Here is a 23,506-nt window from a genome sequence, read left to right as displayed (position 1 = left end):
AGTGCAGCGACTGATGGGCTGGTGCTCTTTCCAATCTTGTGTTGTGCACCTGCCGGAAGGGCGTAAAGCCATCTTACCGATAGACAGCCCAGCTCGAGCATGAAATCCTCAAATGAACAGCCGACGACAACCAATTCCCAGAATAGCGACATCATCACTAAGCACAGTCTGTGGGCAACTCGGCGAATCAGGATCAGCTCAGCCACGACCACGATACCGCTTACGGTCAACCGCAGCCACAAGCGGCACGTCATCAGCACTGCAGTTCAGCTTTGCTGATACATTACGGCGCGATCGGCGGAACTATCAATCGACTGATGTTTGGAGCTGGAGGAGCTGAGGCTGCTGATGTAACAACACGGAGATCACCACGAAGATCTTGGTACAAATCGGGAAACCCCCATGTCCAACTTGAAAGCCACCCCAACTATCTACATGACTTCCGGCGTGTTGTAAAAGGGACACACGAAATTCTTTGTTGCGCTCGACAAATATCCAATGACTGCGCATACATACTATGCCTCGACGCCCCTCGCAGGAGCAAGACCTACAACACTTGCTACCATCGACCATGACTTCTTCCAAGTTCACATCTAACAGACCGATACCCGCGATCACTCTCCAATTGGCTACCGACGATCAGAGCGCACAGTACAGTCAACCGCTACCTCATGGCGATTTTGAGGAGCTCAAAGAAGCGGCAAACGAAGACAGGGTACGCCCCCAACAAAGAAGTGCTGCAAGCGAGCACCAGTGGTACTAACATACACACCAGGACCTCAAGATACGTATCCGCAAATTACGCCTTATATCGCGCACCCTAGCCCTCTTCATCTCTATCGCAGTTCTCGTACTCACGGCTCTTACCCTGCACAAGTTTCTCAGCACACGCAGTATCCACCGCGTCGTCCGACTACCCAGTGGCGAGAATATATTACGCACGCCCTGGGCGAAGAATACACGGGCATGGCCAACGTACATGTACTTTGGCGTCGCGGCCGTCTCTGTACTACTCAACTTCGCAACGATCTTTTCGTACAAGTGTGGTATCGAACAGGCCAATGTAGCCGCTGTTGTCACGAGTACCTTTAGCTGGGTCAATATGCTGGGGAACTTCATTGTGTGGTGTGTAGCCGCTACTGTGTATCGCACCGAGAAGGACAAAAATGGGAAGAGCGACGATCTTTGGGGCTGGACGTGTAGTTCTGGTGCGAGGGCAATTCAAAAAGAATTCGTGGGCGACATTAACTTTGGCAGTTATTGTAATGTGCAGGTAAGTGGATGATCTGGAAGGATTCGAATAGAGGGCTTGCTAACGCAGTGTGCAGAGTGCGAGTTGGTATGTTGGTATTGTGCAGGCCTGTGCTGCATTACTGACTGTGGTAATTTTCGTGCTGGTTTTCAGGAGGAGGAAGACGAAGAAGGCGGTAGAGCAGAGGCTGAAAATGCATGGCCTTGAGCCGAGTAGATGTTGATCGGAAGGACCTCCGCCGCACAGGAGGCGAACACATTACCACAACCGGTCTATCGCCAGGTACCACCAGCCTTGCGTACCGTTCGATACCCAGCACAAGAGTCTAGGATACGATCCCGTCACCCCAAACGACCGCACCCAGCCATCTTCGGCCCCAAACCCGTCTCCTAAGTTCTGCACATCATGGTGTATTCATACCCACCTCATCCACATCTTCGGCAGTGTGCGCTAGTCTTTATCACGTTTAGGTAGCGTGCCTGCATGCACCGACCTCGCAAACCACTCCCTGAAGTCCCTGCTTACCAAAACAAGCGGGACCCTTTTCCAAGGACGGACAACAACACGCGCATTTGATCGTTCACGTCCAAGGAACGACCAGCCCGAAAGGTACTAAGACATGCTGTAAACAACGCCTAATATGCATGCGAGTATCGCAGATCCCACGAGGAATATCTGGATAAGAAAGGAGGAGGGTGGGAGCATGGGGCAACGGCAGGCGAGATGGGGAGGTTTTAAGAACGGAGAGAAACCCGCTGTAACTGGTATCCAGAAACAAAATACATAATCACTTGTTTACTACGACTGTTACTGAAGTGTAGTGGTGCGAACCATGCTGGTATGTCAGAAGAACACAAGTGACATGAGCATGTTATTCATGAGACTGACAGTACAAGCAGTACGCACGATTGTTACCAACCTGGCTATGCGCCACCATCTTTCTACTCACCCCTCTCGCTTCTTCCCAGGAGACGCAAGACGAGTGTGATCGAGAATGCTTGCTCCTCAGGGTCGAGACGCTTGAAAAAGAGTATGCGAAGATAGAGCAAGCTCTGGTAAGTCAAGGCCAATCTCCTTCTGCGGCATCGATCATGCTGACCACAATATAGTTTGACGGTGGCGACTCTTATTCTTCGTATGCAGCTCAGTCGTACTCTCCAACATCTGCTGCATACAGCGCAACCCCAAGCTCATCAAGCAAATACTACACCACCTTTGGCACATCCGGCCTGCCTCAAAGTTCAGCTTACAGCTTCTTTGGTTCCTCATCACCCATCCTGACATCTGCCGTCTCCACCGCAACGCCAGGCTCATCAACCAAACACTACACCACTTTCGGCACATCCGGTCTGCCTCAGAGTTCAGCCTACAGCTTCGTTAGTTCCTCACCACCCATCCTGACATCTGCCGTCTCCACCGCAACGCCGAGCTCATCAAGCGAATACTATGCTAGCTTGAGCACATCCGGCTTTTATCAAAGCTCAGCATCCACCTGGGTTGTGTCCTCCTCATCCATGGTCATCAGCTATGTGACCACGCAACCTTCAGTCTCAGCTACGCCTTCATACGCAACGACTCCACCCCAAAGTTCAGCCTCTACCTTTGTCGTTCCATCCTCATCTCTAGTCACCAGCTATATGACCACGGAGCCCTCAGTGTCAGCCTCTACTTTTACTGTTTCCTCTTCATCCATAGTTATAAGCTATGCGACCACGCAGCCCTCGCTATCAGCCACGCCATCATACGCCGTTCCCCCACCAGAGCCCACAGCAAGCGACACACCACCCGAACCCACCAACCCCAACATCCCCACCCACCCCGGCTACCGCTCAGTAGCCTACTACGGGAACTGGGACATCTACGCACGCAACTTCCAGCCCCAGCAGATACCCGCAGAGCGAATCACCCACCTCCTCTACTCCTTCGCCGACAACAAGCCCGACGGCACCGTCTTCCTCACCGACACATACGCCGACGCGGAAAAGCACTACCCGACTGATTCATGGAACGACGTGGGCAACAATCTTTACGGATCGATGAAGCAGCTTCAGATCCTCAAGGCCAAGAACAGGAACTTGAAGGTGTTGCTCAGTGTAGGTGGTTGGACGTATACAAACGTTGCCAAGCACATGGATGGACCCATGGCTACGGCTGCGGGTAGGCAACGCTTTGCGTCTTCGTGTGTGGAGTTGATTCGCGACTACGGCTTCGATGGCATTGATGTGGATTGGGAGTATCCCACCAACAAGGAGCAAGGCGGGCAGTTGCTCGCACTGTTGAAGGAGATCAGAAGTCAGATGGATGAGTATGCCGATACGCTTGTGTACGAAGATGAGTCTGGACGCAAGCTGAAGCCCAAGTTCCTCTTGACTATTGCTTCGCCGGCAGGAGAGAAGAACTACAAGCATCTGCCATTGAAAGAGATCAGTGCGGTTACAGACTTTATCAATCTGATGGTAAGTATTGGCTTCTCCAAATGCAGCAACAAATAAACTAACGCAAACATAGGCATACGACTACGCCGGCTCCTGGGATAACCAGACTGGCCATCAATCGAACCTTTACCCTTCGACCTCGACTCCCCTGAGCACGCCCTTCAATACAGCTTCCGTTCTGGCCGCCTACAGCGCCGCGGGCGTTCCTTCCTCCAAGCTCAATCTTGGCATGCCGCTCTACGGTCGCTCCTTCACCAACACTCAGGGTCTAGGAACGTCGTTTAGTGGCATCGGCACCGGATCGTTTGAGCGAGGCGTCTACGACTTCAAGGACTTGCCCCTTGCAGGTGCACAGGAGTACTACGATGAAGAGGCTGGCGCAACGTACAGCTACGACGAAGCGAGTGGCGAGTTCGTCAGCTATGATACTGTGGCCATGGCGCTCAAGAAGGTCGACTACATTGCAGAACAAGGATTGGGTGGCGCAATGTGGTGGGAGATCAGCGGTGACAGGACAGATGACAGCGGGAGCATCGTGACAAACGTGAGTCGTGGGCGTCTGAGAGTGGAGACGAGCTTGCTAACGTATAAAGGTTGTCGAGAAGATGGGCGGCGGGAGTGGTGCAGGCATCGAGTCATCGCCCAATTGGCTACTGTATCCCGACTCCAAGTTCGACAACATGAGGAATGGCGTGTCGACGACACCATAGGTCGCGGGGCGATTGCGCAGGGGGTGAGTCGTGGATGCAGGTGCAGCTGTTGGCGAGCATGTCAGGTGGTGGTGCAAACCTAGAATCGCGTAAGTTATTACTGATCGCCATCGGTAAACGTTGAGATGGAGCATTGGTGGCGCGAGCATTCATGCGTTCGCATACATGTAGTAATAAAACTTGTCATATACCCTACCCTGGAGATATCTCGCTTATTGCCAAGCTGGAACATCATCTAGGGGACTGGACCCGCGTGACACAGTTGCAGCAGTGTTTGAGGCTCTGCTACCCTAGGTGTAGACGATAGCGCGGAAGCCATGCTGCTTCTGGCGTAGATCATCTTCGATATATTGCCAGTGTTGATATTCTACGCCGCCGTCATACTGCGATCGACGGCCAGGGTGCTGGAAGAAGAAAAACGAGTACACGATCACGAGCACGGCGGGGGTGCTGTTGGTGATTGTCGTTGAATTTGTGTGGTGTCTGAGCGCATGAGGGCTAGGATATGCCCGCCGCGCGCATATGTGCCGCCTGCCGAATGATACATACAGAACCGAACGCCCTAGCTCCATTCATGCCGCGAAGTAATAACAGTCGTACGATATAGCACCAAAATGTGCTGGAGGGTATAGCAAATCTATCAGGCACCACAATGTGCTCATTTTACTGCCTCCTGATCTCATCAGGCGAGCAGGTGTCGGCAGGCGGGAGTAAGCGCTGGTAGGACTGCTCGCCGACTATAGTCGACTCCCTGTGATTAATGAAGGTGCGTATGCGCTCGTCGCGATCTCCACTTGAGCTCAGCGTGGCATTTCTGCTCCGGCTGTACTCCATGCTCGCCTCGCGGTGGATCTGGTCGCGCCGCTCTATGACCGAGTTGTTGAAGGTGTTGAAGCGCGTGCCCTGCACGACGCCGCCTATGCTGACGAAGGCAAAGATGAGGGCCATGAAGGTAAAGTTGGACATCTGAATCGCGCGGGCGTCTGTGTCCTTGGCGCCGCCGCCGTTCTCGTAGTGCCAGCGCTCCCAGTCCTCCCAGGTCGCATTCGTACGCGGATCCGTATTCCAGCGATGTGGATCATAGTGCCAGTCGTTATGACGGGGGCCCATGGGCATCTGGTGGTGACCGGCCCAGCCGTGGCCCCAGGCATCATACGCTTTGCGTTTCTGGACATCGGAGAGGATGTCGTGGGCGGCGACTAGCATTCGATAGCGCTCGAGACGCACGTGGAGGGGCAGCTGGGCGATGGCCGACTCGGCATGGCAGCGGTCGGGGTGGTAGAGCTTGACGAGGGCATAGAAGCGGTGCTTCGTGTAGGCGTCGCCCTTGCGGCACTTCAGGATCTGGTAGGGCGTGGGTGTCTTGTGCGGCTTCACGGCGTCCGGCCACCTGAGCAGCTCTGCGTCATCGCGGTAGGCGGGCGCGTCCTGGTGTTGGGCGTAGGAGCGGCGCTGTGTTGCGGCCTCAGGACGTGCGAATCTATGACGGCATGACTTGCCCGGCTGGGGACCTGCGCAGCTCCCAGCGTGGGAGTAGTAGAGGGGACTGAGGTTAGTGTACGAGGGTAGGAGGATGGAGCACTTCTTGGGCAGCATTGTCGCGCACTGGCAGGCGTGGACGGGCGCGCATCTCCAAGCTCCAGGCAGGTGTCAGTGTGGGAGACGGCGTGCTGCGTGTGGGGTGCTGGCTGCTGGTGGCGTCGGCGCATGGGCGATCGCAGCAGCCCGCGGGCGAGATAGACGCGGCCGGCGCCATCGCTCACTCATCGGTACCTCACGCTAAGCCGCTTGCGTGCTGCATGCGACACTCTGGATGCGAACAGGAGTTGGCCGTGGTTGATAATTTTTCCACGGCCTCGCGCGCCCTCCAGTCGTGCCCGACGCGACTGCGACGGCGCCGGCGTCTCAGCCAGGCAGCCACCATGCAGGTGCGGTCTCTTCCGCTCCCCTCCAGTTGCTCAGACCCGATGCTGGTGGAGCCCTTTGCGCCGCGACTCAGCCTGTCTGTTTGACGTGAACTCCTTCGCCTCGCTTGCGCATGCCGTGCGAACCTCCCCCTGCAGCGACACAAACTCTCGGGTCACGACGCATGAAGTCGACCCTGCATCCAGCCAGCCGCCCAATGTCTTTGTCCTCCAGGGTGGGCTAACTGTGGGGTCTAGAGGGGGCATCCTTCTGCTATAACCCGTTTGCTATCACGCCTCGAGTGCTCTTCCTCCCTCAGCTCCCTCCAGCCTTTGCACAGTACAGTCCTTTCCGTCATTCACTTGCCTATATATCGCCCTACCTTCCATGTTGACCGCCTCCCGCCCCCTTCTCCCCACCTACAGCACCCTGCACCAAGCCATGGCAAACACACACGACAGCAACGGACACCCCAGGGAAGGCTACCTGAACCTGACCCGGCGCATGGAGACTGAAGAGGAAGACCAATTCGACGTCGATCTCACCATCTTAGATTTCCTTGTCTACAAGGCCATTGACTTGGTCTTTGAGTGGAAATCGAGCAGTGATCCATACCATTCAGATCTGCCCAATGCGCTCGTCAACATGACTGCTGGTATGACTTGCGCCTGTTACGGCAATGCATCACGTGCTCACGACTATCAGATTGGAGGACATTCCTCGGGCACAGACACCATGGCCGACGCCTAGATGCCAAGGCGTCATTTCGATCGCGTTTGTTGCAGTTTGCCCTGATCTTCACACATCGGCTGCATCACGATGAGACCTGGACAACCGAAGAGTCACTGAACAGTCTGCGCGAGCAGAACAAATCCCGTGGCGAGTACTGGCGGCAACGAACTCAGCATCCTTCTGCGCTCCAGGACCCTTTCGACCAGCAGAAGGACTTTCCTCTTTCCGATGGCGCTCTTTACGAAAACCGCTCTGCTCTTGCCTCCGCACTGAGAATGCCTGTCGATCAGCGGAGGTGGGTGACCGATGTAGCAGGCACGCCCTCGCTCCACTGTTTACTCCCTGTCTTCATCGAGCTTACCGCCGCACGTGTCAATCTGGATGACGACTGGCTGCCAACGGCTGAGTGGTTCGACTTGGCAGCACAATTCATGCTACAGGCTATCATCGGCGAATATCTTCGTAATGGTGCTTACGGTGACGAAGCTTTTAACACCATCTTCGCCTATGGCTGCCCTGGCGTCGAACGATGGGCCGAAGAACCAGCGGACGTGGCAGCAATGAGGAGACTCTTCTGTGCTGAAGGTAATCTTCGCGAAGAGAACTGCGAGTGGACCAGGATCAAGCGCCAATACATCAACGAACTACTACCAAACGGTCGGGCGCAATCAAGTCTACAGGCGATAGAAGCAGCCCAGGAACGTTATCCATATGCCGAATTCGAAGAGAAGCTACTATCTTTTCTCAAGTACCTCCACGAAGGCCTCGTCAAGCCAGATCTCGCGCAAGTCGAAGAAGGTCGCATCAACATCGACGGCAACGAACTATCTGAGGCCGAATCACGAGCCATGATCCAGCGCATGGGGCTTTGATCGACTCTGCGTCCCCAATTTCTTTAATCTCGGGCGAGCTCGGAGGAGTTTCTTCGGCGGCCTGAGTACGTGTTTTTCGGTTGTCTAATCTTGTCTTTCTGTACTAGCGTAGGCCGTTCTTGTTTATACGTTTTTTCTCCAGTTTGCGAGCTATTCTTTTTTATTACTGTTATCATCTGTACCAAAAGTCATGTAGCTTCGCGCGTCTTGTACCATATACCCACATCAGCTAGTTAGGTCGCCGACACAGGCTTGTAGTCGGTGCAATCACACATATTTCAACATCTCGATGACTACTCTTTTCTCCCGCTACTCCCCATAAAAACTCCTCTTCGAATCCACTGCCACATCCCTAGTGTCCCTCCTCAATCCATCGCTCCGAACACGTCTTGTCATGGCCACATTCTGTAGGTAAGTGTCGTGGACCATCTTGTAGTCCTTTCTCTACCTCTTACAACACAGACGTCATCTTTACTCTCCGGTATGAGAATAATGCCACCAATCGCATCAGCGCGTATCGCATCTCCCTACGAATCTCAAATTGATTGAATAGTGGAGTATACGGACCCACGACATGCGCACGCCAGCAGCCGTCCGGGCGACGCTTATACCCGACACTAGTCACACAGACACGCTAACAGATGTGGAAATTTTGTTATCATTGTGATGGTGTGATTCTGAAGATCAAACACTCTTGATTTGATTTGGGAGAGAAATAGCCTATCCTTCAACCTACTCTTACATGTCATCAAACGTTGCGGTGCCTGCCCTAAAAGGCGGAGGTATATGTACAAGAAAAAACACAAACAGTAGCTGGTAGATCAGACAGCAGAGTAAACGGCAGTGCATCCCCGTCCACACTCCACCTTTTGCTCGAATTCGACTGTGCGGCCATTGACCTTGACCTTGTTTCGTGGTGTGATTTGGAAACGGTGCATCTCCTTTTCTCTTAGTTGTTTTCCGAAGCCGCCTGCAGACGCAGCTCGCTCTTGCTCGGCGGCTTGGTCAAGTGGTTGGATGTATGTTGGTGTGGCTAGATTACTCCGCTTGCCACTGCCGATTTGGTAGTATTCGTTGTTACCCCAGAACAGGATGTCGCGACCCCAGTTTGTGTCGTTATCAGTAAGCTTCTTTGACCGGCCGGTCACAGCGACGCTGGCAACGTTGTCGAGGATGGCGGCGGCATGGGTTGATCCAACTGAGATGTTCAATAGACGTATCGGAATTGCAGTGTTCTTGGCTTCGTCCCACTCGAAAAGACCGGAGAAGGCGGGAACCTTGACGGGATCGGCTTGCGTGTGCACCCACCGACCAACACCGAGTTGACCAGTAAGACCGAATCCAAAAGCCCATGTGTCTGCAGTAGTCTTGTTGCCTTTGGTCGCTTCAACGGCGAGGAAAGACGTGTTGCCGCCAGCGAATACATTTGTCACCTTGCCTAACGAGCCAGAGTATAGCTTCTGTGTTGGGAGTAGAGATGGCGCATCTACGCTTTGCGCTTCAGCGTTGTACGGAAAACCAAGCTGACCGGAGGTGTTGTCGCCGAAAGTAAAAGCTCGTCCTTCGGAATCACAGACTAAGCTGTGGTAGTCACCAGTAGCGATCCTCTTGACGGGGAATCCTTTGAGGGTAGTGACCTCGTGGGGAATGTCGAACGCGCCGGTGGGACGGCTCTCGAATGATAGACCGGGTATACCTAGCTGACCTTTGCTAGGGAAGTCTTGTGAGCCTGAGGCGAAAGAGAAGACGCGGCCAGAGGAGGTGAGCATGAGCGCGTGCTCTAGCCCGGATGAGATGTCCGTGACGCGCTCGCTCCATCCGAGGTTCTCAGGTGTACGGTTGCGATATGAGATGTTGTTGGAGCCACCCCAAAAAGGGATCCAGAATGTAGATGGCGGCTTTGGGCCTTCCTTCTGCTCCGCCTGTGAAACGGGTATCGAGTATACGGAGCCGCTCTTGGAAAGGCCAATGATGCGATCGCGGGAGATGGCGAGGGAGGTCAGGTTATGGCCCGTCAGAGTCTTGGTAGGCTCCTTGATGTCGTTTGCGAAGGCGGTGCCCCATTGTAGAAGATCGCCCTTCTCGTCAATGGCCGCGCCGAAGTTTCTGTCGAGCTTGATGTCCCGCAACAACTTTCCGTCGAAGAAAGTCAAGCGTCTTGGTGTCTTGATGTACTTTTCGTCAGAGTCGGGTGCCACGACCTTGCCTGAGTTGGAACCCCATGTGTAGACTCCAGGGTTCTCCCAGCTCTTGATGACTTGAAGATGCTGCGAGCTGATGATATTTCTATTGTCGTCGGCAGTTTTGGCCTGCCGCCGTGGCGCTTCAAACTTCAGCTCTGGTTCCTCTTGTTCCTCGGCGTGCGCATCTCGTATGATCGAATCCCCATTACACCATTGATATGCCGTGGCGGTAGCCCAGAGCGCGCCGACGGTGGCTATGGATCGGACGAAGTGTTGCTGTCGTCGTTGTGCATAGGGATGGGATGCGGTCCGGACGTGTGATTGCGGGGGTCTGGTCGCTATGTTCCTACATACTCGCGGGGCATGCGGCGTTCGGAGGGTCGCGCGTGCTACACACTTTGTGCTGAGCATAGTGTGGTAGTTGGGGTGGTGGGCTCGTAGTGGCAGGTGTCGTCCCGTGGGCGTCTGGATAGATCAAGAGAGCAACATTTGCAGCACGATCGAAGGTCCGATTACGGTTGGAGCATTGGTAATTGGACAGTTTGGATAGTTTCTCTAGATCGTAGCTGCGTGATCAATGACGCTCTAGACTTGCTCCACACTGACAGATGAGTCTAGCGCTATTCGGGCCTAGCACCACCTGCTGGACCCCCACGAGCATCACCGAGCTCCGACATGTGGAAGCTGCGTCGTGTTTCCTGTCTACACACAACAAACCCACCAACCCCCGAACTGCGCCAGAATGTACGAGGCAGACTCGTGGTACACTGCCTTTGTGCCGCGCACCGCCAAGCCCCAGGAGAAGGGCAAGCACCGCCGCAGAGAGAGCCTGCTTAAACAGGAGAACGTAAGCCCACCATCCGCTGCCTGGGTACGTCTGAGCACTTCTGATGATTGTACTTGCAGGAGAGTCAGGCTGACTTCGAGCGCGCAGAGGCCATCGCGGAAACAGCAGAAGACGATCGACCCGGCAAGCTCAATGGCCCTCCACCGGCCACCGTGGCCAGACGCGCCAAGTCGTACAGCGACTTCTACACCGTCGTGCGGGCCCATCTGAAGAAGGAAAGGGCACTCGAGAAGAAGAAGTCACGTGAGGACATCAGCACCGAGCTGGAGTTTGCCGACTGGTATGGCGGCGTCAGCGATGAGCTGCTCGAAGCCAGCCACGAGGAGTACAGGCTCTACCAGAACCAACTACACATCACGCGAAACCACCTCGAGAACATCATCTCCGACACGACATCGACCCTCGATATTCTCTCCTCCCTCTCCGAATCCTTCAAGATCGTCGAAGCCCAGACGAACGCCTTCCGCACACAATGCGAGGGCCTCATCGACGACCAGAAGCGCATTACGAAGCTCGCAGACGATATGGAGCAGAATCTACGATACTACCTCTACCTCGAACCTACCACTAAACGGCTCAATGCTCCGGGCGCAGGCAAGATTGTGCGGGGTAAAGAATTCGTCGAGATGCTGGCCAACCTGGACAGCTGCCTGGAATACATGCAGGCGCATTCCAAGCATCGCGAAGCCGAAACGTACCGATCCAGATACCGACTACTCCTTACTCGTGCCCTCACCCTCATCCGCGTCCACTTCACCGAAGCGCTTCGAGAAATCGCAGCCGATGTGTCGAAGCGGATAGCGGACAGACAACTGAACGACACCACCATGTCTGCGCTGCTGTATGCTAAATTTCGCGTCGGCGCGCCGGAGTTGAAGAGTGTAGGCATCGAGATACAAAAGCGCGCAGTACTGCCAGCTGGAGCAGCGCCGGGCGGAGAAGCCGAATACCAAAGTCTGATGAACGAGCTGTACCAGAGCTACTCAGCTACCCGTGGCCGACTTATACTTCCCATCGTTACAAAGAAAATCGGAGAGATCGCACAAGCTCCGAGCACATCAACGGATCTCGTAGCCTTTGCGAGGAGCAGCATAAGCTACATACGTGGCATATGTTTCGACGAGTGCGACTTATGGCGAGAGTGGTTTGAGGGCGACGGCGGATTGTACGACTTCCTCGAAGCTGTATGCGAGCCTCTATACGACTACCTGCGACCGCGCACTATCCACGAGACACAAATACTCAAGCTATGCGAACTCTGCACGCTGATACAGACACGATACATGGAGGAAGAGGAGGAGGAGTCGCCGGTTGAGGCGAACAAGCTGGACTTTTCTGTCATTGTACACCCCGCACTGCAAGATGCACAAAACAGATTGGTTTTCCTGTCGCTTGCGATCCTGCGAGACGACATTGAGAGATACAAGCCTAAACCAGAAGACCTCGACTATCCTGCAAAGAACAAGAAGCACGCCACTTCCGGGACGAAGTCAAATCAACCCGTCTTGTCTGGCAAGAAGCAGCCGAAGTCCGAAGTCCCACCCACCCCTTTGATGCCGAAGACGCCCACAATAGTCGAAGACGACGATCCAGATGCGCGGTGGAACTTCAATACCGAAGCGGCCTTCAAAGACTGGTACCCTACATTGCGCAAAGCGATCTGGTTGCTCAGCAAAATCTACAGGCTTGTTCACGTAAGTCCTTCAACGCTCGGATGTCCTTCCTCATGCTAATGTGCTCCTAGTCCTCTGTATTCGATGACCTGGCTCATCACATCGTTCACAGCACCACGCTTTCTCTCGCTCAAGCTAGCACGTTGCTTGCTAAATCCGCCTCACCCACCGATGCCGCCCTCTTCCTCGTATCGCACCTCCTTCTCCTCAAACAACAAATCGTAGCTTTCGACATCGAGTTCGTCACGCCAGAGACTGAAGTCCAGTACAATTTTGCGAGCCTCACGAATACTTTCTGGGAGCTGCGTGCTCGGGGCGGCCTCTTCAACCCGCGGAATCTCGTCGGTCTTTTGATACCCAAGGTCGTAGAGAACATGTTGGATGCCAAAGCTGAAGTGGATGCTCGCCTGCGCCAAGCGATTAATGACTTTACTGGTCAATTCGTCGCTAGAATGACGGCACCGATCGATACGAAAGGCAACAAAAAGGTGCCTGTAAGTGAAGCTCCTGCGCGCACGAGCAAGATCCGGCAGAATATTGAGCATGAGACGCCGTTCCTGAGATCGAAGCTGGAAGAATACATCACCGACGCTCGTACACGCGAGATGCTTGTAGCTGCTGTCATGGAATCTGTCACCCAAGCATACGAAGACTGGTACGACTCGTCATACTCGCCATCTCTTTCCAACCAAAATGGGGCGAGCAGAAGCACGAAGGGTAAGGGAAGGGAAGATGGAGTCTGGGATCCGGACGTGTTTAGTGAGTGGTGCGGCAACACGTTCAAAGTCGGCACGCTAGGACTGGGCAGCATGGATGATGAACAAGAAGATTATCAAGATGATGATAGCGATGCAGACAGTATGGGTGCCACCAGCGGGAGATCAGGCACAGAAAGGACAGGAAACACGGGTCTGAGGATCAAGATGTGATAGCTCCCTGTAAGCCGGATAAAATATGGAAATGTTTATCATGCTGGTCTATGGTCGAAGCACCATCACCATGCTATCGGACAGAAATCTACCGTGACTTCCCTCCCACAATCACTTTCCGTAAACACAGCCATCTTCTCTTCTTCCATCTTCTCAACAATATTCACTTCCGTTTCTGCCTCGCTCGCCGACTCGACTTCTTCCCTCTTCCACGCATTCCGCTTCTTCTGTCTCGCTTTTTGCCTCCGCAGTGCGTTCTTCTCGCGGCGTTCAATCACATCGCTTTCTTCGCCTTCCTACTTTTGTCGATCAGCATCATCACCACCATCGTCACCCTGAAAAGGCTAAAGGCAGGAACTTACCGAGCTAGTTTCGCCAGAATCCGTTGTCGATGCGCGGAGCGAGTCGTAGATTGAGGTTGTGCTCGATACGGAGAGCAACTTGATTGGCGGGTATTTGGCTTCGTCTTCGGTGTCACTGGCTAGTTCTGTTGCCATTTCGGAGGTCGTGGTGGAAGATGAACTCGAAGAGGAATGGGCGGGTGGGTCATCATCGTCGCTCAGATCTCGTCTTGCTCTCCCTCTTCCCTTTCGCTCTTGCGCGAGTCTCTTCCTCGTCTGTTCATTCAGTTCCTGCTGTTTTCTCGGTAACACGTCGTCGTCTCTCTTTGCTCCTAGCTTCGCGACTTTGAACACTTGTCTCTCTTCTCCTCGCTTTTGTCTGTTCGGTGACTCTCGCTCCTCAGAATCCACACTGCTGCTACTGCTGAGGCTGTCATGTGCCCTTGCAAGCGTTCCACCACACTGCTTCTCAAAGTTCTCTGCGACGTCAAGGACGGACTTCATCGATGCTTGTGCGGCGTTGTATGCTTTGCCCGAAAGTCCAGAGATGGATAGTTGGAAGGCCATATATGGGCGTAATAGGCGAAGAGGTGAGTTGATGGAGCGCATCTTGGTGCGTGCGTCGGTCTCGATATCACTCTCTGACTCACTATCAGACCGGGTACTACTCGCTTCTCTCCTGTAAGGCAAAGTCTTGGAGCGCGTAAGACGAGTGACGGAAGCAGGTGGGGAGGACTTTTGTTTCTTCGCCACAGAAGTCTTTGGTGTGGCTTCTCGAGCCCGTCTCTTCGGAGATATCTTTCTTTCGTTTGTCTCTGTTGTATCTTCGTCTTCTTGCTTGACCTTTACGGTGCTTTCTTCTCTGTCGATGTCGCGCAAGTAACCTCTCTTATCCTTGTAATCTTCAACGGATACTGTCGATGCACGGAGTGACTCCACTGTAGACCCACGTCCCGAGGTCACTTTGGTGATGCGGCTGCGAGAGGGAGGTCTAGAACGCGCTTTGCAGGCTTTGGTTCGTGCCATGATGGGACTTCCAGTGATCTATCGAGAAGACTCTGGGGGAGATTTCGGATAATTAGACACGTGTCTTGCTTATGAGGTTACAACTGAAAAGATGGCATCGGCTGATTGAGATAATGAGTGCTAAAGGCGAGATGCAAAGCAATTGTTTGCCCATATTGGAAGTGCGCAACACAGAAAGAACGTCAAAGAAGTGCGGGCACAACTTGACGACAGTTTGAAGCAACATCCATTCTGAGCAAACTTTTGGGTTAGGACATTAATCTTGGGTAAAGAAAGGCACTCAAGGCGGCTAGAACCAATGTCGCATTCTGCAATGATGTATTCAAAAGTATTTCCGGCACAGAGGAGTTGGAATCATAATACGATAGCAATATCATTACTCTAGTGTGTAAATGTGTAGAGCAATTCTAAAGACTAAATGCAAAACGCCGATGCCATGCAGAGAGAAAGTCAACTATGTGATGCGAAAATAAAAATATGCAGAAAGAGACCGTCCTTAATATCAGCCGTAGTCACCACGCCGCCCATGCTACATGCGGCAGATTACACCAGGTGCTCACAAAGGTACGATCGAGCCACCCTGAGAAGCAAGCGGGTCAACAGAAGGTTGTTTGGTGACGGTATTGACCGCATTCTCTTTGTACTTTGCAAGCGTCTTGTCGGAGTTGAAGTTCTGGTTGATGACTCCGCTCATGCCTTTCTGACAGTGATTGCCGTTTGTCTGAGAGCAGTAGTACCAGATGGGGTTCGTGTCCTGCACCGTAAAGGTGAAGACGTTTGGTGCTTCACCCGCGGTGGTGTTGAAGTTGAAGCCAGAGAAGATGGAGTTGTCGCCGCCGAGAGGCTCGCATGGCTTGTCGAACGAGGACTGCACGAAAGTGTGCGCCTTGGGGAGGAAGTGGAACTCCATGAGATCGCCGGGTTCTGCGACTACGTTTTCGGGCTCGAAATGTAGGCCGCCGTTGGCGGTGGTGGAGCCAGCGAAGACGCGGTGGACTACTCCGGTAGGCCGGACTGGCTGTGCTGGCACGGCGACGGTGAGGCCAACGAGGGCAGCGGCTGTCAAGGCGAGCGATGTGAAGGCAACCATGTTGTCTGATGAGTTTATCTGTTGATGTTGTAGGAGTGGTGATCTGGCAAGGAAGCGACTAAAGCGATGATGACTAGGAAGCAGAGACGAGCTATGAAGTGCTATCGACGATAATAGGACTGTGGATGCTGTGAAGAGAGTAGTTTGGTGTGGAAGATGTGATGCAGATGTAGTGATGAAGATGCTGTGAAGGTGATGTATTGAAGATGAAAATGAACTTGACAGACAAGATATTCTCTAGATATATACTCGTCTGGCGAGAGTACTCACAAATCAAAGGTTGCTGATGTTCTACACATAGCCCTCGGTTGGTGAAATTGCCGTTTGATGGTAAGCTGTATCTTTCGTCAGTGCAGTGTCGCATCAGGCCCTTCACACGACCAGAATGCGGAGAATAGTATGACAGGATGCCTAAGATAGACAGGTCACAACTCGCAAAGGCCATCTCGGATAGAAAACGTTCCAGCGTTTGCTAAACACAGCTCCAATAAGCGTCCAGCAACCCTGCCACTGCGGCTGAAATAGCTGACCCAGGGCGTGGCTTAGCTCCACCACGAGAAACAACGAACAGCGCAATCGTCAGCATTTTACTACTAGGCCTCGACTAAGTCCACTGTAGAGGGTATTCCGGGCGTAATCACAACATTCGCTGCAGCTCGTAGTGTTGGTTGATGCTCATTGAACATGTTCCGCATGCGCCCTTGCGATGGTGACCCACGTGTCGACGCCTAGCAGGAATGGACGATGGAAACACCACACAGGTCCAACAGCTGAGTACTGTGCCACAGTATGACATTCCTCTCGTCCGCTAGAGGGTCTTGGTCTTGTTTGTAATTGTTGGCTATTTTCGGTTTTAAGTGAGCGCTTACCTAGGTATAGATCTGGGAGGGGCTGCCCTTTCGAAAACCAAGTAGGTAAATGTCGAGACGCCTCTTCGCCGCTCAAGACCTCATTCCAGGACTTGAAACAGTGTCGCTTGCGCGTTATTGTTTCCAGCGCGTACTACGCGATGCCCCAAGGTTCGGGGCTGGTGATGTTACGACGGAAGTCCGGGTCGTGGTGGAATCGGCCACGCGGCGCGCACGCGAAGGTGGACCTTCTGGGAGCGATCTGGCTTTGCCTACCTGGGTAACGTCCGTGCACAAGGCTCATACCAAGAATACCACCATCAGTACTGATGTATCTGCATAGCTTCAATCTTTTGTTTCTTAGTCATCGGTCCTGTCCCGAACTCGCGTAAGGCACTCTTAGAATGCTAGAGCGAATGCCTAGTAGATGCGCTGATCCTGTCCCCATGGATGATCTGTGGAGGCCGCTAGCGAGCTGCCGTCAAGAAACACGGTGAAGTCTTAGTCGAACTCGTGAAGGCGGGGCATCTTTCGTCAAGACGGTGGTGAATGGTGGTATATCTTTCCTCGGGCGCGAAAAAGGATATGAAGACAGCGGTGAAGTAGCAGATCTGGCGGTCAAGAGTCTTGTTAATACATCCTTGGGGTGACCTGGACCGAAAAAGCAGAAAAGCCGCGCTGCGAGGTTCCACACCACCACAACACTGTAGTGGTGTGCACAGAGAGAATTGCTTTGCCAGATCCTGCATTGCAGTAGTAATGGAAGACTCAAGCGAGAATGGAGGTGGTGTAAAATTTCATTATTTTCTTCTCTCAAGAAGAACGCCAATACATGCTAGCTCGTGACTGCGGAAAATATCCAAAGAAAACATGCTTTATCAAAGACAACACGCTTACATGCAAGCAGCGCCGTCAATGCCAATGACCTTTCCGTTGACCCAGTCACCATCTTGGGAAGCAAGGAAGCAGACGACGCGGGCAATGTCTACTGGCTGACCAACACGGTTGTGAGGGGACCATGTGCATGCGTACTCGTCGACTTGGTCGTCGCTGAGCTTGTCACCATCGGGAATGTACTCGCGGCAGACGGCGTGGTACATGTCGGTCTTGATGCCACCGGGTGCAACACAGTTGACGGTGATCCTCTTCTCGCCGGCATCTAGGTTGGGTCAGTAGATGAAGTGGAAGTGAGCATGATGTGACTTACCAATAGCCATGCACCTAGTGAATGTCTCAATGGCTCCCTTTGAACCGGAGTAGACAGCGTGCTTGGGTACGCCCTTAGCTTGACCGGTGATGGATCCCATAAGGATGATGCGACCACCCATCTCCATCCTCTTGTAAGCCGCCTTAGCGACGAAGAACTGGCCACGGGTGTTGATGGTGAAGACACGGTCGAACTCCTCGGGTGTGACGTCCTTGAAGTGACCGAAAGAGACAACACCGGAGTTGGAGCAGCAGATGTCGAGCTTGCCGAAGTGGGCAACAACGTCGTCCATCAGCTTCTCAGACTCCTCGACGTTGCCAACGTTGGCCTTGAAGGCAGCGGCGTCTGAGCCATTGCCGAGTGCCTTGATCTCCTTGACGACTGCCTCAGCACCCTCGACGGCGTTGGCGTAGTTGACGGCGACCTTTGCGCCACGCTTGGCGAGCTCAATAGCCATCGCCTTTCCGATACCACGGCCTACATGTTTGTTAGTATGGGAGGTGAAGCTTGGGTATGATGAAGCTTACCTGAGCCGGTAACAACGGCGACCTTGCCAGCAAGGCTCCATGTCTGCTCAATTGATGCCATTTTGATGTGTTGAGGTGTTGAGATTTTGAGTTGAGGAGTGTGAAGGTGTTTGTAGTAGTGATGAGAGTGGTTGTGATGATGATAATTCCCTTCCACGGTCAAGACGAGTACATATATACCCTTTCGCTATTCGGAACGCCAGCGGAGACCGCGTTCAGTGAGTAGCTCTTTTCCATCTGCTCCACCACCGGTATCCCAACATCCATACCACTCCCCCAACTCGAAGCGTCCGGTTCGGCACTCAGCATCGCCCCCAGGAGTCGTGAGTCCTAGGGCTGAAACTGTGTACCTGCGCCGCATCTGTCCCGTAGCGTGGTCCCTGTCCCCGTAGGAGAGCCTGAGCCTCAGGGACAGACCGTCGGACAGAGGGGCCGAAGGGGGCAGGGGCGCTTGCGATTGGACAATTCCCACGAGCTGCGAGGGCCGACCGAGCAACACCAAACTTCCAGCGCCTCTCGTGCAGCACGCACCCGTTTCACGAGATCGAAACATCTTTTTTTGTCCACCGCGAGTAATGCTGGTATCTCATTGAGTTCTGCTGGTGAAGCACCAGGTATGACGCTGCGAAGACTCGCGTTTGACAGTGACAACGAATCGCGAGGCTGATGCGACACCGGCGGCATCGAAACATCTATTTTCGCATCCTCGCATATCCATCATCAGCCGAGAGTCTTTGCTGGGAGCTCGTTGCTTCGTGATGTGACGCGAACAGATTCGAACGTCGCTGCGACGACTCGGTCCGTCGTGGGTAAGCCCAGGGCCGTAGGGTTCTGAAGATCCGACACGGTCATGTGACGTTCTGGGACAAACTTCGGACCCCTTGGAACGGTTTAGCCTGAACTCGCTCAGGGTTCGGCAGGACTCCGACGCTTCTCAGCACACCCGTGTACTGGAACCTCAATGGCTCCCCATACACCAACGGTCATCATGACTCCCTGAGTGCCGTAGAGTCCGGACTCGACCCGGTAAATGGAAGTGTGTTACAAGTCGGCCAAGCGTGGCTAGGTGTCGCAATCAGAAATGGGTGCTGCCGGCTTCCACAGCGGGGATCCGTCGACAAAACATCCGTGCGTTTTTCACTTCACTTCATCTTCCAACTGCTGTACCGTCGGGATAGATGGAGTGTTCCAAACGGTGGGCAACGAGCTGTGAGCGTTCTCATCTCGAGTACGAGCTGTTGAAGATAAGGGACCTGCGCACAGATTAATAAAGAGTCCATATACGAGCGACCATAACCGAGCACGTACACCGACGATGCATGCCAGTCTTTATCCAGATTACATACCTGTACCAAGAGCACAAGATAGCTGCGCGTCTGCGTGCGAGGTTTTCAATCCTCTGAATCCCCTGTTCTGGAAACAGGGAGTCGTCTTCACCGGCCATGTTGTGTCTTATCGACGGCGTCCGTTGACCCAAAGTTGCAAACCAATATGCGTCTCCACCACCACGCATCGGCCCTTTCGTCCCCAGAACGGCTTGCTTTCAAGCGATAGTATCCGATCGCGGTGCCTATACATCCAGCGCTGACGAATATTTCGGATGCTCTTCGTGTGGCGCTTCTGTTCTCGCAGTACTAGCCGCAGGGGTGACCCGATAAAGCCACACGAGGTGGAATGTCACTCTCTAGAAGACGACTGGGGATGCAAGGGGCTTAGAAGAGTTCTCTTGTTGGGAAGGCCACGCGTATAGACGCCCAGGGTGGATGCTTTCGCGTCATGGCATCAGCGTGGCAGAGCGTAGCGGATAACCCTATGTCAGAAATGCATCATCCGTCAAGGGCTATGCAATCGTGGGAGCTACCTACTCACCAACTAGAAGACTTGCACCCTGATTGCTCAGAGATATTGAAACTATCAATACCGCACGAATCACATACCTTCCCAGTCTGAGTACGGGGTGGTGTAGTCGTCTCAAGGAGCTCTTTTGTGGAGTTGTCAGAGCTATACCTGAATCGATTCATTTCCCCCTCATTCCGTTTCCCGTCAAACACATAGCGGTGAAAGGGGCTGTTGTTGGGCGCTTCACGCGACCTTCTGCCAGATCGCCCTATGCTAATGCATTCTTTCACGGGACAGCCATGGTTTCCATTATCGAACCTCGCATTCGCTTTTATATGTCTTCTAACGATGCTCATTTTTGTGCCTACTAATACAACAATGTTGCAACTAACCGAAAACATCGAGTGATGCACGATATGGATGATAGACATATATGGAGGTACTTGTACAGCAGTAGTGACACAACGAAGCCTCCGCTGACACAAACCGTTCGGATACTACCCGGTAAGTCCCCGATGCTTAACTCAAGCTCGGCTGGCATACGGAAGTGCATTGATCGGCACTGGGCGTGTCTTTGGTCAGGATAGCGCGTCCAGACCACCACATCCATCTCCACCTCTTGATAGGGTGAAAGCCGCAACGGCGACGAAAATCTCCGACATACCGACCGTTGGATGGAACTCACGAGGGGTCACTCGCATGTTCACCACCCTCTGGTGAGTGATATACATCAAAGCCCGATGGCACGGGCCAGCTACATCCTGACAGCTACGGCTGTCGTGCGGGCATCCGTAGGCTTGGCACGATCTTCGTATCAGCCATGCGGATTAGAGCAAGAGCCACTGCTCTGGGTACTTCAATTTTGGAAAGTGGTCCTTCATGTCGTAGGTTATTGTGATGTGTAACAATGGCCGCTTGGAACCGAAGGATTCTAGCCGCGCCTGTGTGCTCGAACAGCCAGTCATCTTGATTAGGGCTGCATATGCTACCTCCATACGCAAGTAGCCACGCTGAACGCGTAAGCTTGTCAAGCAATGAGCCTGCAGGAAGACGTCTTGGTACCGGCTTTCTGTCACTGTGATACGGAAGCATACTGCATATACCCATCCTTCGACTTAACGGCCAGAAGGAATCTGGTTAGTAACTCCATCGGGTAGTGGTCTCCATTCTCCGGCCACATTGAGGGCTGGAGAAGTCCAAATAAGGCGGCGATCGTAAGACTGCGTTGCCGTTTGTTCGGAAGCGATGACGGGTTTCGATGCATCAGCACGGTTACTGGGGGTGAATGAGACATAGTACGATCTGGATAAAGCGGCACCATCATAGTGCGACGAAGTCCTTGCATAACGTCCGCGGAAAGAGGAGAGGCGAGGGGACTATGTGGGAGAGGTTGAGGTACGTGCCTCAATACACATGCTTGCATTCTCCACGGTGTTACCAATACTGTTGGAAGCATATTGCAGACACAGTACTACTCCAATCAACTTCAGAAGTCCAAACATGCCATACTAGCTCCTTTCACTTCCCTCGGCCATTGTTCACTTTGAACTCAAACCCTCTACTACCCTTGCATCGTTCGCATCTGACGAGTCCACATCCTCGTAGGGACACTCTGTTACATCCCACACGGTTCGAAGAAACCCCGCCGCCGTAGTGCCGCCCTTACACACACACCATTCGCACTCTTAGCCGACCCCGCCATCAAGCCTCCAATCTCGAAGACACCAATTATCTACGCAATCCGACCCATGCCCTGCTTACGCTTGAAACACATGCGCGGGTTAGGAGAAAAACGAAGCAATCAAGAACCCGCAGGTAGTGATGACGGAGGGGCTACACGGTGGTAAGGGATATATGTGTTGCACATCAGCCGTTACGCATACACACATGACACCTTCGACCACCGTGTCACGGAAGAGCCCCGCATCCACCATCACGACATGAAGAGATTTCATCCGAAGCTGAGAGCCTCCTGCGAATGAAGATGGTCAGTATGCTTTCACTGGCAGGCTGGTCGAGGAGACACCCACCGTTGCCTGCGACCAGCTGGCCGAGGATCCGCTGGAAGCGCTTCACACTCATCGTCAACAACAGTCCGCTGAAGTGTATAGGTTTGCTATTCCCAAGTCGGTTGGTACTATTTGATCATCATGTCTATGTACTATACATTATGGACTGCCTTGCAGTCGGTTCTGATGACCTCAGTCCAGGCACGAAGCACCTCGGCGATCGAGACGGACATCACTCGACGCCGATGCTGTGTCTATGCCCTTGAACGCCAACCAACGCTTGGAACCTCGCGCATATCCTTCCCAAGCATCCTCAGATGTCGATGCTGATGGAAAACACCCGAAACAGATGGAACGAGATAAGAAACGATAAGACGGGAAACACCTAAACACCCGCTAATACATCATGAGCTCGTGGTGGTACGGTGGAAGACAGAGAGAAGAGAAGAGATGGAGGTGGGAGGTTATCCTCGCGCGAGTTTCTCGAGTTTACTACGAATGCCATCGGAGAACCTGGTGGCAACACCCTCATCAAGGACGTCGATACAATGCGACAGGATCGCGAAGCCGTTATCCAAGGGGACGTGTGTACCGTCGCGCTTGGTCAGAGTGGGTATGCCCTCCCTACGAGACATGTACCTCAGTATGGTAGGGTGGTCAGCTGGAAGGCGATCCACAGAGAACGCGGAGTTCGATGGCTGATACGATCCTTGGTGGTTGGAACTCAAGGACTCGCCATGTGCCAGCGAATCAGTCCAGAAGACCAAACCCGCACGGTAGACGGCGCCAGCCCACCATGGCGGCCGGATACCTCTTGGCATCTCACGGATGAGTCGAAGGACCTGACCGGCGTGGGTGATGGCCTCCTGCACATCGGACAGACACTTCTTGTGCATCCACAGCATCTGCTGGTATGAGCCGTCCACACCCTCTCGACGCGCAAGGCGCTCTATCTCTGGAAAGTTGGACACAGCGTTCAAGCTGATAAGATGGAACATGACAAGGTTCGCCTGCATCATCGGACACACTGGGTTGGACTTCATGTACCGTTGCGCCAAATCGAACCAACGCCCTAGCAACG

At 53.4% G+C, this 23,506-nt stretch overlaps 8 protein-coding genes across 8 annotated transcripts; 3 read left to right on the top strand and 5 right to left on the bottom strand.

Annotated features, from left to right (window-relative positions):
- Window positions 1-571: 571 nt before the first annotated feature.
- J4E87_003888 (uncharacterized protein) lies at window positions 572-4,397 on the top strand (the record flags this gene model as incomplete). The annotated part of the gene is made up of 8 exons (XM_049375512.1): window positions 572-715; window positions 776-1,082; window positions 1,134-1,208; window positions 1,329-1,339; window positions 2,152-2,307; window positions 2,362-3,708; window positions 3,761-4,231; window positions 4,281-4,397. 8 exons carry the CDS (start codon window positions 572-574, stop codon window positions 4,395-4,397), a joined length of 2,628 nt encoding a protein of 875 aa, XP_049234497.1.
- Window positions 4,398-5,060: 663 nt separating this feature from the next.
- J4E87_003887 (uncharacterized protein) lies at window positions 5,061-5,993 on the bottom strand (the record flags this gene model as incomplete). The annotated part of the gene is made up of 1 exon (XM_049375511.1): window positions 5,061-5,993. One exon carries the CDS (start codon window positions 5,991-5,993, stop codon window positions 5,061-5,063), a length of 933 nt encoding a protein of 310 aa, XP_049234496.1.
- Window positions 5,994-6,743: 750 nt separating this feature from the next.
- J4E87_003886 (uncharacterized protein) lies at window positions 6,744-7,906 on the top strand (the record flags this gene model as incomplete). Its single annotated transcript, XM_049375510.1, has 2 exons — window positions 6,744-6,957; window positions 7,008-7,906. 2 exons carry the CDS (start codon window positions 6,744-6,746, stop codon window positions 7,904-7,906), a joined length of 1,113 nt encoding a protein of 370 aa, XP_049234495.1.
- Window positions 7,907-8,727: 821 nt separating this feature from the next.
- On the bottom strand, window positions 8,728-10,500 carry J4E87_003885 (uncharacterized protein; the record flags this gene model as incomplete). The annotated part of the gene is made up of 1 exon (XM_049375509.1): window positions 8,728-10,500. The coding sequence occupies one exon, from the start codon at window positions 10,498-10,500 to the stop codon at window positions 8,728-8,730; it is 1,773 nt and encodes a 590-aa protein (XP_049234494.1).
- A 331-nt stretch (window positions 10,501-10,831) lies between these two features.
- J4E87_003884 (uncharacterized protein) lies at window positions 10,832-13,538 on the top strand (the record flags this gene model as incomplete). Its single annotated transcript, XM_049375508.1, has 3 exons — window positions 10,832-10,936; window positions 10,996-12,630; window positions 12,681-13,538. The coding sequence occupies 3 exons, from the start codon at window positions 10,832-10,834 to the stop codon at window positions 13,536-13,538; spliced, it is 2,598 nt and encodes an 865-aa protein (XP_049234493.1).
- Window positions 13,539-13,603: 65 nt separating this feature from the next.
- On the bottom strand, window positions 13,604-14,905 carry J4E87_003883 (uncharacterized protein; the record flags this gene model as incomplete). The annotated part of the gene is made up of 2 exons (XM_049375507.1): window positions 13,604-13,834; window positions 13,901-14,905. 2 exons carry the CDS (start codon window positions 14,903-14,905, stop codon window positions 13,604-13,606), a joined length of 1,236 nt encoding a protein of 411 aa, XP_049234492.1.
- A 556-nt stretch (window positions 14,906-15,461) lies between these two features.
- On the bottom strand, window positions 15,462-15,995 carry J4E87_003882 (uncharacterized protein; the record flags this gene model as incomplete). The annotated part of the gene is made up of 1 exon (XM_049375506.1): window positions 15,462-15,995. One exon carries the CDS (start codon window positions 15,993-15,995, stop codon window positions 15,462-15,464), a length of 534 nt encoding a protein of 177 aa, XP_049234491.1.
- A 1,741-nt stretch (window positions 15,996-17,736) lies between these two features.
- J4E87_003881 (uncharacterized protein) lies at window positions 17,737-18,638 on the bottom strand (the record flags this gene model as incomplete). The annotated part of the gene is made up of 3 exons (XM_049375505.1): window positions 17,737-18,002; window positions 18,051-18,527; window positions 18,578-18,638. 3 exons carry the CDS (start codon window positions 18,636-18,638, stop codon window positions 17,737-17,739), a joined length of 804 nt encoding a protein of 267 aa, XP_049234490.1.
- Between the last annotated feature and the right edge of the window lie 4,868 nt (window positions 18,639-23,506).

This window comes from Alternaria ethzedia (genome assembly GCF_023757985.1).
Source record: "Alternaria ethzedia strain BMP 0044 chromosome Unknown scaffold_7, whole genome shotgun sequence".
Classification (NCBI taxonomy): domain Eukaryota; kingdom Fungi; phylum Ascomycota; class Dothideomycetes; order Pleosporales; family Pleosporaceae; genus Alternaria; species Alternaria ethzedia.
Note: the sequence above shows the minus strand (reverse complement) of the source record. Positions and strands in the feature narration are given on the sequence as shown.